The sequence below is a fragment of the Mus musculus genome, chromosome 6, assembly GCF_000001635.26.
Source record: "Mus musculus strain C57BL/6J chromosome 6, GRCm38.p6 C57BL/6J".
NCBI lineage: Eukaryota > Metazoa > Chordata > Mammalia > Rodentia > Muridae > Mus > Mus musculus.
The window spans coordinates 119,712,374-119,731,240 of record NC_000072.6 but is presented as its reverse complement, the minus strand read 5'-3'; the positions used below and the strand labels follow the sequence as shown (position 1 = coordinate 119,731,240).

The following is an 18,867-nucleotide window of genomic DNA, read 5'->3' as shown; positions in this document are numbered from 1 at the left end:
AAAACCCATACACATAAAAAGAAAATTTAACTCCTCTCTCCTTAATATAAAGAAATTAAAATCAAGCAAGCCCTTCATTGTTTACAAGAGGTGGACATTATTGGCCAAATTATACACAGAATATAAGTTAAAGAATAGAAAGTTATAAGTATGCAAAGTGATTAGCAGGAAATGGACAAAAATCGCCATTCTATTTATTTATTTATTTATTTATTTAATCAATCAATCAATCAATCAGTCAATCTACATTTCAAGTCTTATCCCTTTACCTGGTACCCCCCACTCTCAGAACCCCCCTATACCATCCCCTTCCCCCTGCTTCTATGATCGTGTTCCTCCACCCAACCCACCGCCTCCCACCTCTCCGCCCTCAGTTCCCTTACACTGGGACATCTATTACACCTTCATAGGACCTCTCCACCCATTGATGTCTGACAAGGCCATCCTCTGCTACATATGCAGCTGGAGCCATGTGTACTCCTTGGTTGGTAGCTTAGTCCCTGGGAGCTCTGGGGGTTTCTGGTTGGTTGATATTGTTGTTCTTCCTATGGGGTTGCAAATCCCTTCAGCTCCTTCAGTCCTTTCTCTAACTCCTCCATTGTGGATTCCGTGCTCAGTGCAATGGTTGACTGTGAGCATCTGATCCTGTATTTGTCAGGCCCTAGTAGGGCCTCTCAGGAGACAGTGATATCAGGCTCCTTTCCGCAAGCATTTCTTAGCATCCACAATAGTGTTGGAGTTTGGTAACTGTGTCTGGGATGAATCCCCAGGTGTGACAGTCTCTGGGTGGCCTTTCCTTCAGTCTTATATCTGACAAAGTAGATTTCAAGCCCAAGTTAGAAGAGATAAAAATAAGTTACTACTTATTTATATATCAAAGATGATGATATAATGATTACAAATATAGAGTGTTGATGTGCTTAGTTTCATAAAACAAATATCGTTGGACATACAGGGATAGTTGGTTCCAGACAAGGGCAGAGGGAGGGACAAGGAAATGCTAAGGGGGCAGGGAGAGAGAGAATTATAAAAGTAAGTATAAAATTAAAAAGTATACAGAAGATAATAAGGATAGATTCTCATGAAACTTGAAGAATTGTTAGTGAATACTTTGAAAGCCTATATCACGTAAACTGGAGAGTCTGTTGATGGTTAAGGTTCTGTACACAGAATACCTACCAGAGGTAATCCAGTAGCATGTATACACAACTGGGACATCTGTAGTGTGCACTGATGCTGGAGTCATGATGGAGTATCTCAAGTAAGAAGCTACCAGATAATGAAATATCTACTAGACAGTTGAAGTTAAGGTTTTCTGCATTTTCACCCTCCCACACACACATTGATTACCACTCTGGCTGCATTGTGCTGATTCTGAGCTTCTTCTAAGCTATTAATTACTGCCACTGTGTCCTTCCAGCTGCCATTAATGATCATCTGCTAGGACCTTCTCAGCTGTGACTGTTGTCTGATATGTATGTGACCCATACCTGGGAGAAGACATGGTAGTCAGATGACTTACTTATTGGTGGAAATACCTCTGCTGAAGTCTGAGGGCAGAGTTTCAGAAAATACAGTAATCACTGGCTGGATAGTGTCAGGAACCATCATTTGTTGGAAAAAAGCTTGCAAAAGAGACAGACAAGAAGTACCTCAAAGATTATATTAATTCACCCAAAAAGCCTAACACAAAGACTTAGAGGGTAAGAAGGGCAGAACTTTTTATGTCAGGTGATTCAGAAAAAATCAAACACATTTGTGCTAACTTTAGCAACTGCCATGTATTTTTATTGGTTAAAACATAATCCAAGCCAGGCATGGTGGCGCACACCTTTAATCCCAGCACTTGGGAGGCAGAGGCAGGCGGATTTCAAGGCCAGCCTGGTCTACAAAGTGAGTTCCAGGACAGCCAGAGCTATGCAAAGAAACCCTGTCTTGAAAAAACAAACAACAATAACAACAAAACAAAAAAACAAAAAACAAAAAACAACCCCCCCCCCCCCCCCATGAATCCAGATAGCATGTTTGCTCTTCTGGACTACCATGAGGGTGGTGTGACTCCATATAGGATTTTCTTATTTTTATTTGTTTTTAATTGAGACAAGGTTTCATTCTGTAGTCTGATCTGGAACTCACTATGTAGAATGGGCTGACCTAGAACAGACAGAGATCTGCCTGCCTCTGTCTTTTTTTGTGCTGGGATTAAAGGGGTTCACCATCATGCCCAGTCAGATATGATTTTCTGTTAAGGATCATTTAGAAATGGAAAAATGTTAGTGAACTGTAAAATTTCTTTGGATTTTTTTTGATCACCAGCCTGCATAGCTGGCTGCAACTTGTCATTTCTAGAACACTAGGCTAGTTGATCTCTTCATTTTGATCATGATTTATTTGGAATGGAGACATTGTTTCTTAAAGGACAAAATAATGTCATGCTTCTCCACTAAAAATAAGTGTGTTTAAACTTAGTAAAAAAAAGATGAACATCAGTGCTTTCCAATTCGTTCTATGAATCAGAAAACCAAAGAACACTAGCAGCCTTATTTTATGAAGTTATTTCTTACACTGAACCAAATCTAGATAAGGACAGAACAGGAAAAGCGACTATAGTAGTGTCTGGAGCAATGGGTCGGTGGGTAAAAGAGCTGATGGCACAAGCATGCTGATCTGAGTGTGATCATCAGAGTCCACAGTGGACAAAGACACCCAGCTTTCAGAAGTAGCCTTCTGAGCTCCACCTCTACCCAACAGTAAGGGGATGCACATGCACAGACACACGGATAAAGAATGGTTTTAAGAAAAGAAAATTAGCCAGACAGTGGTGGGGCATGCCTTTAAACCCAGCACTTGTGAGGCAGAGGCAGGCAGATTTCTGAGTTCGAGGCCAGCCTGGTCTCCAGAGTGAGTTCCAGGACAGCCAGGGCTACACAGAGAAACCCTGTCTTGAAAAGCCAAAGAAAAAAGAAAAAAAAAAGAAAAGAAAATTATAGAGCAGTTTCCTTACTAAATATGAACTCAAAAATTCTTAATAGAAATCTTAAAACCATATTCAGCAGTATCTTAAAAGTTCATTTCCTGGGAACAAATTGGCTTGCTTCCAGGGATGGCTGGGTGATTGGCATGTATATAGGCTTTATTACATTGAGGCATTTCTTTCTATTCCTAGTTTCTCAGGGTGGGGATCCACTATCATGTAAGAATGCTGAATGTTTATAAAGATTGTTTTCTGCACCAACTGAAATAATCATGTAAGTCTACATGCTATATGTATTGATTTCCGGAGATTCAGATTCAGTACTACAAAATCTGTGGCCGGAATTATGTCAGTATATCCAATTTTGGCTTTAGACTCTAGGAAGGCATTTTCTTCTAAAAACCATTTTATTTACTTTGTGTGTGTGTGTGTGTGTGTGTGTGTGTGTAAGGGCTTTAGCAGCCTGGTGGCAAACATCTGTATCTGCTAGGCCATCTTGCTGGTTCTCAGAAACCACGGTCAACAGGTTAGGTAAGGGCATGTACATAGATCACCCTAACGCAGAGACAAATGCACAAGGAGATTTTTACTGGTATGGTAGTTAGGAGGCCAACAGTAGTTATGGCTTAATAAAAGGACCCAGTTAAGTTTTGGTTTTAAGAGGTAGGGAGTTGGGGCAATAATAGCAAACATAGGGCACAGCCACAGTGTGGGAAATTGGCATCTTATAAATTCTTTGGTCCCAGGGATCATGGAGAATAAACATGTATTTCCTTCATCTCTTTGTGTTTGACCTTCTTAGGCTTCTGTTTGCTCCCATCATGTGATAGTGCAGAGTTATGTCTGTCAGTGATTATCTCACTGTTTATTGTCATCCTGAGAAATGATCAGTTGTGACTTTTAATAAAGGATATCATATTAGTCACACTCACTTCTTTTCTGCTTGAAAAATGATAAAAGATATGCATTTACCTAAATTTAACTCAGGTTAATCCAAGTATAACTGAAGTCCGAGTTTTAAAAAAATTCTTACAAAACTATTGGAATTCTTTTTTTCCTAGTACATTATGGATTTTCTAACATGTTTGGATTTTCTTGTATGCTAAGATTTAAGCAAAATTATTTACTGTTTAGTTTGTAGGGGGGAAAAAAGAATGAAAATATTCCACAGTTCTTACGTTTCATAATATATATTTCTACATATCTATTCAATTAAATGCCTTCTATTTCGCTAACATATTGTGAAGTTGGGTTTTATGTACCATACTAAGAAAGTAAGTGAAAAGGGTGTTTAGTGAGGCAGAAAACTCCATGGGCTCTCCTCGGTTGTCGTTACTTTGGGATACGCTGTGTTTACATACGCCCATGCTCACTCTCACCGTGCATACAAGCCAAGGCGGGAAAGGTCAGTGGAGAGAGATGTCAGGTAATGCTTATTCTTAGTCTTTAGAATGCAACAGCAATGGACGCAAACTAAAACAAAGGGTACTGAGAATGAAAATAGGGAACCATGTGGAGATGTGGACTGCATCCGACCATTAAGATGTAACTAGCTTATAGTTAGAAAGAAGTTAAAAATCATTTGTTTAGACAATCAAGAAAAAGACTCATAAAGACAAAAGCAGACACCCGATCTTTTGACATCTTCCTTGTGTGTGCATGAACAGTCATGTTTGGGCACATTCTCTGTGTTGCAAGAACTTTTTAACACCTTTTTGAGTTAATAAAGTCATATGAATGTTATAGCAAGTATTTTGAAAATCAGAATGTAAGTATTTTTTAAAACATACATAAATGAGGTATAGGGTAGGTTAGATTATGAGCAATGGATTTCTTAAATCTTGTTCTGAAATTGAAAACTGTGACCTAGTTCTGTGTTGTAAGGAGTAAATTTATTTTCTTTTACTTTAAGATATAATTATGATTTTAAAAAGTGCTGAAAAGTAGCGTAGCTTCGATTGGATCAGACATTCGGCCTGTAATTATGCCTTTAACCAAAAACTAATCTAGTGGTCTTAAGTGGGTTCCTTATTTTGTGTGTCACAATGCCTTCAATAACTAGGTCTTGCTACAGACATCACTAGCTGCCCGCGCCATCTGGAATAACTCAGATAAAAAGTGAGAGGAATTTATGTATATAATATGTGAAAAGTCTAAGAAGAGTTTTGAAAATAAGCTGTACCACTCATAAAAACTGAACTATTCTTAGTTTCTTTGACTTTTCTAATGTGAAGTCTCCAATCTCGTTGTTGTTATTAATTGGTAGACTACTATATTTTGGAGATGCTAAAACAAAATTATGAAGTTGGAAAATCAAATGTAAATGTTATCTTTATTTCCTTTGATGGTGATGTTTTTATTGTGTTGTCTGTGGCAGATACCTGTAAATACCTCATATGACAAAGTGAAGCGTTGTCTTTTCAGTGGTGTGAATTCTACCACAGGACACCTTTTATCTTGTTGTCAGTGCCTTTCGTGCAGCGTTTCCTCTTGACTCCTCTCCCTCAGCAGACGTTACCTCCTCACGCGCAGAGCTTCCCAAAGGGGGTGGCTCTGTAAGCTCTCTCCTCCCCATGATGCATGCTGATAGGTAGGCCTACTTTTTATTTTGAGGCAGAGTCTCACTAAGTTGTCCTTGCTGACCTTGAACCCACTCTGTTGTCAGGCAGGCTCTGACTTGGGATCCTTCCTGCTCAGCTGGATGGCAGGCCCGCACAGTTCTTAAAGGATATACTGGTTCAGGGTCTTACTATAGAGTAGAAACTGTCCTGAGATTCACTATGTAAGCCAGATTGGTCTCAAGCTTGTGACCTGTTCTTTCATCTCAGCCTCTAGGCTGCTCATGTGGTACTGTTTTTAGGTTTTTTGAGGATCTGCCAAAAAAATTTCCATAGTGGTTACTTCAGTACCAGGATTCTGTTTTGTCCACATCCTCGCCAACACTTGCTATCTGTTGTTTTTTTATTATAGCCATTACAAGAGATGATATATTATAAGAGGTGCTACTTGTAGGCTTGATTTGCATTTTTTATAATGTTGAATGTGTTTTCCTACGTAGATACAGTTATTCCTTTGTCTATAGAACATTTTCCCCATATAAAAATTGGTGGTTTTTTTTTTTTTTTTTTTTTTTTTTTTGGTTTTTCAAGACAGGGTTTCTCTGTGTAGCCCTGGCTATCCTGGAATTCACTATGTAGACCAGGCTGGGCTCGAACTCAGAAATCTGCCTGCTTCTGAAGTGCTTGGACTAAAGGTGTGTGCCACCGCTGCCCAGCTGCATTTTCTATAAAATGTTAAGTCTTTTGTTCATTTTACCACACACCTCCAACCTCCAACCCCACCTTCTTTAAGTTGGTTGCTTTTGTATATTGTTTGGACTGGTCTTGTACTCACATCATTTTTAGACTTCAGCCTCCATGAAGCTAGCACGTGTATGCAATCGTCCGATATCCTTTCCCCATTCTTTACTTTTTTTCTCTTAGTGAAATGAACTGTTTTTCACTAAATTGTATATTAACTCCTTATCCGGCTTGTTTTCTGGTTTGCAAATATTTTCTGCCTTTCTGTCTATAAGATTCTCTTAACTCTATTATTTGACATGGACCAGTTTTTTAGTTTGAGAGAATCTCTTTGCTTTGTAGGGAGTATTTTGAAACAAAAGAAGGTACTGCTTATTGTTACGGAATTCCTTTCTTTATGTTTCATTCTCTTAATTTTTGGCTTCATATTTAAATCTTTAATATGGCTTGGGTTAATTTTATATATGGTGTGAAAATATGGGCTCAAGCCCATTGTTCTTCAAGTAGATCCAATTTTTCAGCACTGTCCATTGAAGAAACTAGTCTTTCCTCACAGCGTGTTCCTAGCCCCATCGTCAGAACTAATTGACTGTAAATGTAAGATCTTTGTATGTGGTCTATTATGATCCAGTGGTGGCTAAATACAGGTGCAATATAAAGCAATTAATGAAATAGCTCATATGTTGGGGGAAAATATTTAGACAACATTTAAGAGATCTGTCATTACAGAGAGAGAGAGAGAGAGACAGACAGACAGAGTCACAGAGACAGAGACAGAGAGAGACCCTTGAAAGGCTTCACCCAGCAACTAATGGGAACAGATGCAGAAACCCACAGCCAAACACTAGTCAGAGCTCTCAGAATCTTGTGTAAGAGGGAGAGGAAGGATTGTAGGAGACATGTGTGTCAAGGACACCACAAGAAAGTCCACAGAATCTCCTACAAGGGCTCATAGGGGTTCACAGAGAAGTCCATGTAGGTCTGACCTAGGCACTTTGCATATGTTATAGTTGTGTAGCTTGATGAGTTTGTGTGACTCCTAACCATGGGAACGGGGCATTGTATAACTCTTGGGCCTGTTTTTGGGACCCATTTCCTTCTGCTAGGTTTCCTTGTCCACCTTTAATGTAAGGGGTGTGCCTAGTCTTAGTGCAGCTTGATATACTGTGTTTGGTCGATATCCCTGGGAGACCTGCCCCTTCCAAAAGGGAAAGGGGGCAGTAAATCTTGAGGAAAAGGAGGTGGGGGTGTGGGGATTTAGAGGAAAGAGGGAAAACTGTGGTCTGGATGTAATATATGAGAGAAGAATAAATTAAACATGCATACATACAACAACAAGATAAAACAAAGGTGTCCTAACCAATGGAAGAAATATGTTTAGGTGACTGATAGTGGTGGAAAGAGGAAAAGCCAGAAACTATATGAAGGGCGGTTCAACCTAATAACCAAGAGGCTGCCTTTTAGAACTTGAACTGGCTGGCCTGAGGATGTAGAGCAGTGGTAGAAGCTTACCTGAGCATGTATGCAGGACCCTGGGTTTCATGTCAGCTTTCCAGCCTACCCTATAAAAAAGTCCTACACTTGAGACACTGTGTATATAACGCTAAGTGTTAGTTGATGTGGTGACATGTGACAGATGACCAGGCATTCCTATGAGAGAAATTGTTAAAGACGTGCTATGTGACCTGGACCTATCCTTTGGACAAACTCTTTCATAGTTCTGTCACTTTGTACTGAGTAGCATTGTTTGCCATAGCAAAAAAGTTGCCCATTACTTTGAGAATGGAGTAAAAGATTCTAGGCGTTGTTTGATATTATAGAAGAAATTGAGGGATTAAAATAACCCATGCTGTTTTCACTGATAACTCTGAGTCTTAGACAACACATTGAAAGTAAGTACTTAAAAATCTTATAACATTAGAAAATGTGAAGCTAATGGAGTCATCTATGTATGTGTAGGAGACATGTAACAAAAGAATTTTCATTTTTATTTGTTTGAAAACATCATATTCTGTACATTAAGACTGGCCTAGAACTCATTATGTAGCGTAGGCTGTCCTTAAAATCCCAGCTGTCCTTCCTAACCCTTGCAAATACTGAGATTGTAAGCATGAATAGCATTCTTCACAACAGGAAGGCCACTTTAAACATAAAATCGAATTTAATATATTTTAGACTACTCACAGTGAAGGATAGAGTGACAGCGTATCAAGATAATACAGAGCTGCAAAAATAGAGTATTCTGTTTGTTCTCCTAAGTTCCTAGCTGCTTCTGTCGTTATTGTCATCCACACGAGTATTTGAAGTATTTAATAAGCATATGATTGTGATGGTGTTCCAAGATCATATCTTAATCAGTCAACTAATATTTCAGTATATTGATGTCAAGAAACTGCTTCTGTGTTTCACCCCCTCCTGCGCCTTTCTTTTATTCGACAATTTCATTGTGTGTGCTAGAATACATTTCCATTAGAAAACTGCAGCATTATTATTATGTACAGCTTGGTACCTTGGACAGGAAAAAGTTGGAGTTTTTGAAAAGAGTTTGCATCAGGAGCATCTTGTTGCTATTCAGATGCTCCTTGTCACAGGCAAGCATGTCAGTAAACACACCTCCTGTGCACACATGAAAAGCTTTGTCTTCCTTTTCCATCAACAGGCAAGTGAAAGACCAGAATAAGAAGGTAGCAAATCTGAAACACAAGGAACAGGTGGAGAAGAAGAAGAGTGCCCAGATGCTGGAGGAGGCCCGCAGAAGGGAGGACAGTCTCAGCGACAGCTCTCAGCAACTGCAGGTCAGAGCCCAGGGCTGAAGGAGTGCACGCCAAGAGCTGGTCCTCCATTATCTGCTGTTTGCTCTGCCTCTGTATCCTCCTCTTTCTCTCTCTAACCCTGCTTGCTGCCTTCCCCTTAGACTCCCTGGTAAGCAAAAAAGGAATGGCTTTTACATAGAAAAGGCAAGTTTTATTCTACAGCTATGTGAGGATACTTCAGCATAGGAGTCATCTTGCTTCAAGTTGATCACACTTAATTGGTAAGTTCAATGTCAGACAATGAGTGTGTTACAGTAAAGCTTCAGGATTGTTTGCACAACTGTCTGGCAGATCTATTCATTAAAGTGCGTTGGCAGTTTTGGTTTGTGTGGGTCTGTCTCCCTCGACCCCCGACTTTGTTTTTTCCTCCTATTTTTTTTTTAAAGTTTAAAAATTATTATTTTATAACAGTAAATTATTATTATTATTATTATTATTATTATTTCACATGTATAGGTCCTTTGCCTGCATGTATATGTACTACTTTTATATGCCTGGTGCCCTCAGAGGGTGTCAAACCTCCTGATACTGGAGTTACATATAGCTGTGAGCTACCATGTTGGTGCTGAGAATTGAACATAGGTCCTTTGGAAGAGCAGCCAGTGCTCTTAATCACAGAACCATCACTCCAGTCCCCTCTTTCTGTTTTTTGGTTTTTTGTTTTTTTCTCGAGACAGGGTTTCTCTGTATAGCCCTGGCTGTCCTGGAACTCACTCTGTAGACCAGGCTGGCCTCCAACTCAGAAATCTACCTGCCTCTGCCTCCCAAGTGCTAGGATTAAAGGTGTGCGCCACCACGCCCGGCCTCTTTCTGTTTTTTAAAGGTGTGCACCCCCTTTTTAATTTATCTTTTGATGTTCTGCATATGGGTGTTTTGCCTGCATGTATGAGTGTGGCGGTCAGAGAGAGCATGACATTGCACACAGCTTGAGTTACAGATGGTTGTGAGCTGCCATGGGGGTGCTGACAGTCAACCCCATCTCCTCTGGGAGAGCACAAGAGCGTAATTATTCACACCTTAATTAAACTTGGTCTTATCATAATAGTAGCAGCTATAGTGTGATAAGTGCCAATTAGATTCTTAGTATTTAACTTAGGCCTAAAGCAGTTGGGGAGTTGAATGCAGAGGCACTAAAGTACTACAATGCCCCAGCTCCCTGACTGACTCAGCAGTGATTGTAATGTGTCATCGCCTATTTTCTGTAGCATGGCCTGTTTCTCATGGGCATAATACTTTAGAAAGAAGGCTTGGATCTTAGAGAATGCTCAGCATTTGCTATGTCCCCTTGAAGGCAGCTAAGCTGCTGCCACCTTGCTGTTCTGACCTCTCAGCTTTCCTTAGGTACGGTGCAGTGTGTGCTGTACAGTTGGTAATCACAGAGTTTTCACTGTAGAGATGTGGAGGAGGAAATATAGGCTTTACAGTGAGTGACTTTATTCTAGACATAAGTTGTTCAGTGGGTATCCTTTTTTTCTTGCTCTTCATTCATTCTTCATTTACTGCTTACAGTTCTTAGAAAATTTTTTCACTCAGTTATACCAGCTTTTGAAAATGTACCTTATCAATTTCTCTCACTTCATAGTGGCAGTTTTTTCCTTTTCTTTTACTTCTCCCTTTTCAAAATGTGAATATGATGGATGGAAAATACTCATTTGGGGGAATTTCTTTTACTCTTACTACCAATAATCCCGAGTAAAATAAATCCAGAATACAGTTTTAATTAGAATATTTGTTGCTGTATTTCCTCTTCGGTTGTACTTAACTGTGGGAGGGGCATTTGCTGGGCGGGGGCTGTAAGATGGGGAACATGAGCTGAGCACTGGCATGCATCTATTGCTGCTTCTGTGATTGTGGATGGAGTTTGACCGTCTGCTTCCACTTTCTGCTGCCTTGACTTCTTTGCCCCTCTCTGAACCTTGACTACATTGTAGCTCAAACTATGAGCCAAGATGAATTCTTTCTCCTTCATGCTGCTTCTGTTAGATATTTTATTACAGCAGTAGGGAAGGAAGCAAAGGCAGCAATGCATGAAAGCAAACAGGGCACTCTGTGGTTGGACACCAAGTCTAGGAAGTGCCCCTAGAAAAGTCAGCCCTACATTAAAGCAGAACAGCAACGTAAATGTAAAGAGTGGAGGGAATGGGTTTAGTAAGGGTTGTTCTCAGGGTGAAAGCCGCCCGTCCAACCTGTAGTAGGTAAGGTAGAGTGTGCAGGAGAGGGTCAGATCACTAAGGACTTTAGTGACCACAGTGGGTTTACAGTGAAAGGATGACAGATCCAGTTTGCATTTTGACAGCATTAGAGTAAAACAAATGAGTGTAATCAATGTGTACAGTATCGAGTGCATCTATGGCTGCTTCTGTGGTGGTGGATGGAGTTTGACCGTCTGCGTAGAAGACAGAGCAGATTGCTCCTTTCAGGAGCTCATTCTAGTGCCTGTGGCGTAAGAGTGGGAATGACAGTGAGTACAAACAATGTACATGGAAGGAATGGGCACGCAGATGGGTTAGTCCTAGGATCTTGGCCTAGATATTTGAATATATAATGGTAATAAATAAGATGACAGAGCCTGATAATGATAGTTATTTGAGATAGCCTGGGAAAAAGAACAAGTCCATTTTCAACAGTTATAGTGTTTGTGAGATAGCCCAGTGAAGACAGCAAAAGAGTTAGATGTGGGAGGATAGTAGAGAAATCTGGAAGTGAATTTTGAAAATGATCTTAAAAATCAAATGTATTACAGGCAGGCCGTGGTCTGGCTAATTCATCAGTGGCATCTCCTGACAGAAAGTCCAAGGGTTTCACTTCTTGAAGTTAGATATCTCAGCTCATCTCAGTAGAATCCTAAAGAAGTAGGATCTAATATTAACATGGGAATATTTCAGCAATGGGATAGATGAACTTGCCAGTGAGAGGAAGGCAAGTAAGAAAAAGCCAGCACTTTCTTCTTTATGATGGTGTAACCCAGGCTTAGGGTCAGGCTTCCCAGCTCAAACGATTCAATCAAGAAATCCTCCAGGCATATCCAGCCGTTTGGATTGTAGGATTCCAGCCCTAGTCAAGTTGACAACCACGATTAGATACCTTAACTTTGATAGGATCTTGGGTAAGTGAGTGGCATTCAGCAGCGGTGATGGAAGAGCAGGCTGTCGGGACACTTTACAGTCTTTACTTACCTGAGATCCTCCCTGACTGGATTTGGTATGATCAACTGCTTGGAAGCCTGGACCCATGGTTGTTTGAGTCTGCATGCAAATGCAGACTAAGCCTGAAAAACTTAAGAAGGACTCTCCCTCCTAACAAGAGATCAAGTTTTAGGATAGTATAATGGTTATACAGTGCAGGGAGATTTCTGGTTATTTGTGGTTCAAAGCTTTAATACTCCTTAAGTGATTCCTTTGACCTTTCCTCAAATTTATAATCTGTAAATCTCCATCATACTTCTCAGGTAGGGGTCAGCCTTCCTAGTGCTCAGGATGAGTTTCTGTTTGTAAAGAGGGCTGTCTGTTAGGCAGCCATGATAGGAAACTCACCTTATAACTCACCACATTTAGTCTTTAATGTAAAGAGTGGAAAACATAGAAAACAGTAAAACCTAAAGGCACGGGAAGGGCACCAGCCTGTCCTGTCCTTCCTTTCCTTGCCTCCCTGAGTCATTATAGGGAAAAGTGAAAACAAAAGTCAGGGTACCTAGGTCTTGGGAGGACAGAAATAAAAGCAGGCCACAGTTCTGGAATAGAGGAGTCTTGAGAAGGAGAAGAATACTCTATTTCACTTGTAGAAAAACATGTAGATATCATGCAGAAAGAGCAGGCGTTAAGACAGAACATCCTACATCTCAAGCCTCCTTCCCAAGCCAAGCACTTGCTCTTTGCCTCCAGCTCTTGTAGGTGCCCGCTGACAGGAGCTTGCCTCGCACCTGGAAATCTATTCCTTTGGTTTCCCTTGGTACCTGTGCTTTCCAAACACTCAGCTCTAGGCTGAAGCAAATTATATCTGAGCTTTTGGAGTCTAGCCATTTAAAAGTGTCAGCTACCATTGATACCTGGTAGTGTTGGGAGTACATGTTGGGAAAACCCTGAAGTGCCCTCTAGAAATCTGTAAATAAATCATGTAAAACGATGTGTCAAAATTAAAACAAAACAAAACAAACAAACAAACAAAACAGCATGGAGGCCTGGTGTTTTCTCTTAATTTCATATAAAATAGAGGCTCACTAGCACTGGGAAGTTTTATAGCTATCACTGTTTGGGTTTATGAAATGTGGTTACATTAACCAAGATGCCGGTGAATTCATGTGGCCTTTGCCATGTTCATGATATCAATAACCAAGATGGTACCATGTCATGTGACTGTCTACATTTTAATAACATCATTAGCCAAGATGGTAGCTACATCACATGGTTCCATCCATCTTGATGGGGTTGTTAGCCAAGATGACAACCAACCACATGGTTACTTTTTTGTTATGGTAAACTCTACTACATAATAAAATTAGCCCAACCCTCATCAGGGAACAAGTCCCTATGGGATTCATTATCTTATAGATTAAATATGCATAGCCATTATGGGATTTATTCATTTCATAGATTAAATAAGGATAGTCACCCCTTTTACCTTAAAGTCACCTGAGTTAGGTTACCATGTAGGTCCAAAATAACAAGGCAACAAAATAGGAAATTATTCCTTGGTTTCAAAATAAGAACGATGAGTCCATTACCCTATCACGCAAATCCTAGCAGTGGATGCCAAGCAATGTCATCTGAAACCTGTTTGACTTCTGCTCAGTTCCTGTGCTCAAGTTGTGCCACAAAAGGAATCCATGGGCCATTTTGTCCCACTTGATCATGGTGTGGGTTGAGGTCAGCAGGGTCTGTGACTCTCAGTAGCTAGAATTTTAAACCATAAGAAACCAACTTGTTCTTAATTTAAAATGTTAATAGCTATCTGTGGCATTTTGACCCAGTTAGAAGAGGAGCTGCTTGGGAGAGAAGACAGGGCATTTAACCTAAGTTTTGTGACATTTATGTCTGTCTGTCTGTCTGTCTGTCTGTCTGTCCGTCTGTCTGTCTGTATTCATTACTTACTAACTTATTTAGCATTGATCAACCCATCTTCACTTAGGATAGAGAGGAGAATATTGAACAGAGTTAGAAAGCTGCTTGCTGACCAGAAGAATTTGGTTTGCTTCTGTCTGAGAGAATCCCTTGTCTTTTGTTGTTGTTGTTGTTGTTGTTGTTGTTGTTGTTGTTTGAGGCTCTCTGTACCTCTCTCTCCTTACTGCCTCATGAAGCCCTGCTTCCCATTCCTCTTTCTAGATGATTTCACATCCTGGCCTCACTGCCTTTCATGCATTACAAGTTTCAGCATCCAGAATGACTTGCCTGACTAGAGGATGCTGTCCCTCATAGCATTTCTTACCCTTGGCCTGTTCGCACATGGGCCTGGTTACAGTGGTCTTTACACATTTGGACCCTTTGCTGTATTGTGGAGAAACCTTCCATACTGGGGTAATTGCTGATAGAAAAAAATGTATTTCACCAGAAACCCTGGAAGCCACTGCAGTTGGAAAGGGCCATGTCTCTCCTTAGGGAGGGAATCTGAACACATTCCAGTTGGGTTTGAACTCCCAGAAAAGCCCCCAATTCTTAGCAGTAATCTTGGTGTCCCATAAAAGAATACACAAAGCAAGTGTATTTTAGCAAGGATATATTTTTTGCAAAAGGTGTGTCCAAGAATCCAAACTGGGCTGACAACACAGACTACTTCATGTCCTTTCTTCCTGATGTAGGTGGTTACTGTGTCTCAACGCACTGCTGGCTTCCTGACTTCAGTCTGACATGATTAGCTATCCACCCAAAGAGGAAAGACAAGGTTCAGGAATAGCCTTGCTGGGTTAGCTACCTTACATTAAAGCAAAACAAGGAAACTGTTTCTCTTCCATTCTGATTCTATGACATCAACTTTTTACATTCCATATGCTCAGTTTAGCGTCATGTACTTAGCTCATTTCAGTTAACTTGATGTCCTCTGGGGTTATCGTCATAATGGAAAACAAAACTAACTCTCTCTCTCTCCCTCCCTCCCTCTCCCTCCCTCTCCCTCCCTCCTTCCCCCCGACCCCCGCTCCCTGTTTGGTAGTATTCCTGGTGTGTATATACAGCACATTAAAAAAAAAACTATTGAACTTAAAGATGATTTTATTATTAATGTTTTAAAAATCTCCCTATCAGGTAAGCCATAAATTTTGGCAATTGCCTGGACCAGGGAGATAGAGAAGAAGAAGATAGAAAGATAGAAAGTCATACAATCTGAGTACGGATGGCATGGAGAACCTTTTTCTTTTTAAAATTATTGTTGTTTTTGTACATGTCTGTATGATAAGGGGAAATACCGTGATATGCCATGTGCTTGTATGGAAGGCAGAGGACAACTTTGTAGAGACAGCTTGTTCATTCTTCATGCAAGTTCTAGGGAATTGAACTCAAAGCATCTAGCTTTGCTGGTTGAGTCATCTCACTGGCTGGAAGATAGACTATTTCCTCATCCATTCATCTATTGATAGACACTTAGGCTGATTCTGGTCCTGACTGTTGTTTAGCCATGAGCCGTCATGTGGTGCTGTCGTAAGACTGGTCAGGTAGATGTTCCTGCAGCCCACCAATATCCTTTCATTTCAATGTCCAGGAGTGGAACTGCTGACTCATGCAGTAGTTGAGTGTTAGTATTTTGAGGAAGCTCCATCCTGTCTGCCATAGTGAATGAGAAAGAGTCCCTGCCTGCATCCTCATGAGTACTCACTTCCTGTCTTTTATAGTGATCCAAAAGGACTGAAATATATCTTTGTGGTTTCTAATTACATTTCATCAATGACTTGTAACATTGAAGAGTTTGTTTTCAAAATTATGTGTCATTTTTATGTGTTCTTTTAAGGTATCTATGCATCTCCTGTCCTTTTTATGAACGAGTTGGATCTTTTTCTTGCTGTTTAGTTCTCATTTTCGAGTATTAACCCTTGTCAGATATATAGTTGGGAAAATTTACTCTCTTCTGTAAGTGTTGCTTTGTTATTTTGATTATTTGCTGTAAAGCCAAGAATGTTATTATCTGAGGTAATCACAGTTGTTTGATTTTGTTTCTGTTGCCATCACTTTTTGGTTTTATTTTTAAAAGCAGAACCCAAACCCCACTATCCCCAACCCACTGTCATGAAACACCCCCTGCCCCCAGTTTCTTAGTTTTGTTTTCTTCTTCTTTCTTCCTCTCTCGTCTTTTTTGAGACTGTGTCTCACACTGTAGTTCAAGATGGCCTTGATCTCATGGACAACCTCCTGCCTCAGCCTTACGAGTGCTGTTGTGTAGGTAGGAGTTACCATGCCTGGTTTTAGCTTCAGTTCTTTAGTTCATTTGAGTTAACAGATACTAAGAGATAAGGGCTTGCTTTTATTCTTCTTTGTATCAACATATAGGCAACCTTGTTACTCATTTTCATATTTGAATACAAAACTCAAGTATCAAATATAGTACTGTGTTCCAAATCCTTTGGTTTGCATTCCCCCATCCCCTTAATAAATCAAAAAGAAAATGCTTAGAATAGTCTGAGAAATCCATGGTTCCATTCTTGGCTTTTTCTTTTATCTTTCCTACTGCTATACTGTCCTTGAGATCCTTAAGACTAATAAGAGTTTTGCTACATAGATGAAAAGTAACATTACAAACTCCTACTAGAGTGTATTACTTGCTTAACTAAATTGCTCATTCATATTCAAACCAGTGGTATTCATAGGTATATGTATACATATGTGTGTGTTTCTAGTTTTTTCAGGAGAAGGCAAAGTCTCACTTTATTCAAATGTTAGTAAGCATGTTCCTTTTTGAAAAGAAATGTTTCAGAAATTGTCTTTATGAAGCTCGAGTCTGTCATCTAGTTGTGACTTTCAAAGGGAGATAGTCTTGTGGTATTGACTCTAAGTACAGACTCCATCAGAGCTGGCTTTCAGCCCAGTTTAAGTGGTAGGTTTTAAAAATAGCTTTGTATTTTTAAATAGTTAACCTCTTATTGCTTATGCCATCTAACACCAGCACTTCCTTCTCTCTGTTGCAGAGAGCAAACCCATCATGTCTGCCTCGCTTCACTAACTTTATCCTATGCTCTTAATAACAGACTTCAGCTTCCTTTATTTCTCTTCTTCCCTTGTTTAATTCTTTACTCTATGGAGGAATCTTTCTGGCCTCAGTTTGCTTCTGAATAGAAGGATGTTTAATGATAGCTCTTCCTTGATGGGTAGGCACTCCTTGAGGTAACTGAGTAACCTACTTCACCGGGTCTTCATCGTTTTCCAGGACAGTCTCCGTAAGAAGGATGACAGGATTGAAGAGCTGGAAGAAGCACTGAGAGAAAGTGTACAGATAACTGCAGAGCGTGAAATGGTGCTGGCACAAGAGGAATCAGCCAGGACCAATGCTGAGAAACAGGTCTGCGATTTTATGTAGCTACTAGCAATGCTGCTGGGTAAACACAAGGTAAAGCCAGTGCAGTTTCAGGTGACTGTTAGAACTGCTTCAGAACTGCTGCTGCAGAACTACTTCATCAAGTGGTAATGGTTAGACTTTCAGAGTGACTAAAATATAACTGTGCAAGGATCGGCTCATGGTAACGTGAGGTCTCTGCAGTAATCATTTAGGAATGCTTCATATATATTCATGTAGTAAAAGCTAGTGAAGTGTGACTGACAAAACATGCAACATGTATGTTCTTTACATGACTGCAAAACCCCAGCTTGGATGTGAATGAGAACATAAACATGTCTCAATTAGAAAATACTTTATTTTATATCATTTTTCAAGGAGCCTTTGCAGTTGTAGAGGTGATAGCAGCTCTGATCAGCATGTGTATAGGTGCGGTGGCACTCCACTGCCACACGGCCCTTGAGAGGTTCTGCTATTGCTGGCCATGGCCTTTGTTTCACTTGCTTCCACTTCTCTCCCAGGTCTCTGTATGCTTGCTTTTGACTCTATTAGATGAAGAATAAGTGAAGATGGGAGCTGTAAATTGAAGGAACAGTTTTAGTAAATGAACGCCGTAATCTTGGTTTACAGCTTGAAAATTTGACTTGAGGTTTTAAATCCACCTACCACAGATACCATAATACTTAATTTTTGTAGCACCCTATTCCTTGTAGCCCTTGTTTATGTGAGAGAATGATAAATACTATCTAGGTGTCTTAGGTTTCAATTTCTATGATAAAACACAATAACTAAAAGTAGCTTGGGTAAGAAAGGGTTTATTTCCGTTTGCATCCCAGTCCATCAGTGAGGGACTGCAGGTCAGGAACTCAGATGGGGTAGGGATCTGGAGGCAGGAGGCCCCTCCATGCAGGGGCCTGGAGGAGTGCTGCTTACTAGCTTCCATTCAGCTGGCTTGCTCAGCCTGCTTTGTTATATATAGCACCCCAGGTTCAAATGCCCAGGTGGCTGGGGCCTTCAATATCAAATAAGGAAATGCAAATTGGACTGATTTTCTGTTGAGGGTTACTCTTCTCAGGTGACTTAGCACATGTCAAATGGCCACACACCTAGTCCAAGACACTAGGTAAGTTCAGTGGCATAGATGTAGGAATCCCATGGGCTAGCCTCCCTCCTGAGAAGCTGCTGTTACTGGGAACTAAGGAAATCAAACTGTAAAAGAAGTGCCCACTTCAGGGCATATATACTATAGTAGGTACCTCATAGAGTCCATTTATAGCTGTGGTAGCTCAGTCATAGTCTTTAGTGCTGTTGT

At 40.3% G+C, this 18,867-nt stretch overlaps 1 protein-coding gene across 20 annotated transcripts in view; it reads left to right on the top strand.

Moving 5' to 3' along the window:
- Erc1 (ELKS/RAB6-interacting/CAST family member 1) overlaps nucleotides 1-18,867 on the top strand; it is a 277,389-nt gene that overhangs the window by 116,944 nt on the left and 141,578 nt on the right. For 13 of the 20 annotated variants that reach the window (XR_003956153.1, XR_003956152.1, XM_006505373.4 and 10 more), the window contains 2 exons: nucleotides 8,933-9,068; nucleotides 17,430-17,561. Coding sequence is in view for 14 of the 20 variants with exons in the window: in XM_006505373.4 (XP_006505436.1) it covers nucleotides 8,933-9,068; nucleotides 17,430-17,561 (268 nt within the window). In the remaining 6 variants the exon portion in view is untranslated. The remainder of the gene's footprint in view (nucleotides 1-8,932; nucleotides 9,069-17,429; nucleotides 17,562-18,867) is intronic. The other 7 variants (XR_003956155.1, NR_155458.1, NR_104484.1 and 4 more) reach the window with 1 other exon arrangement.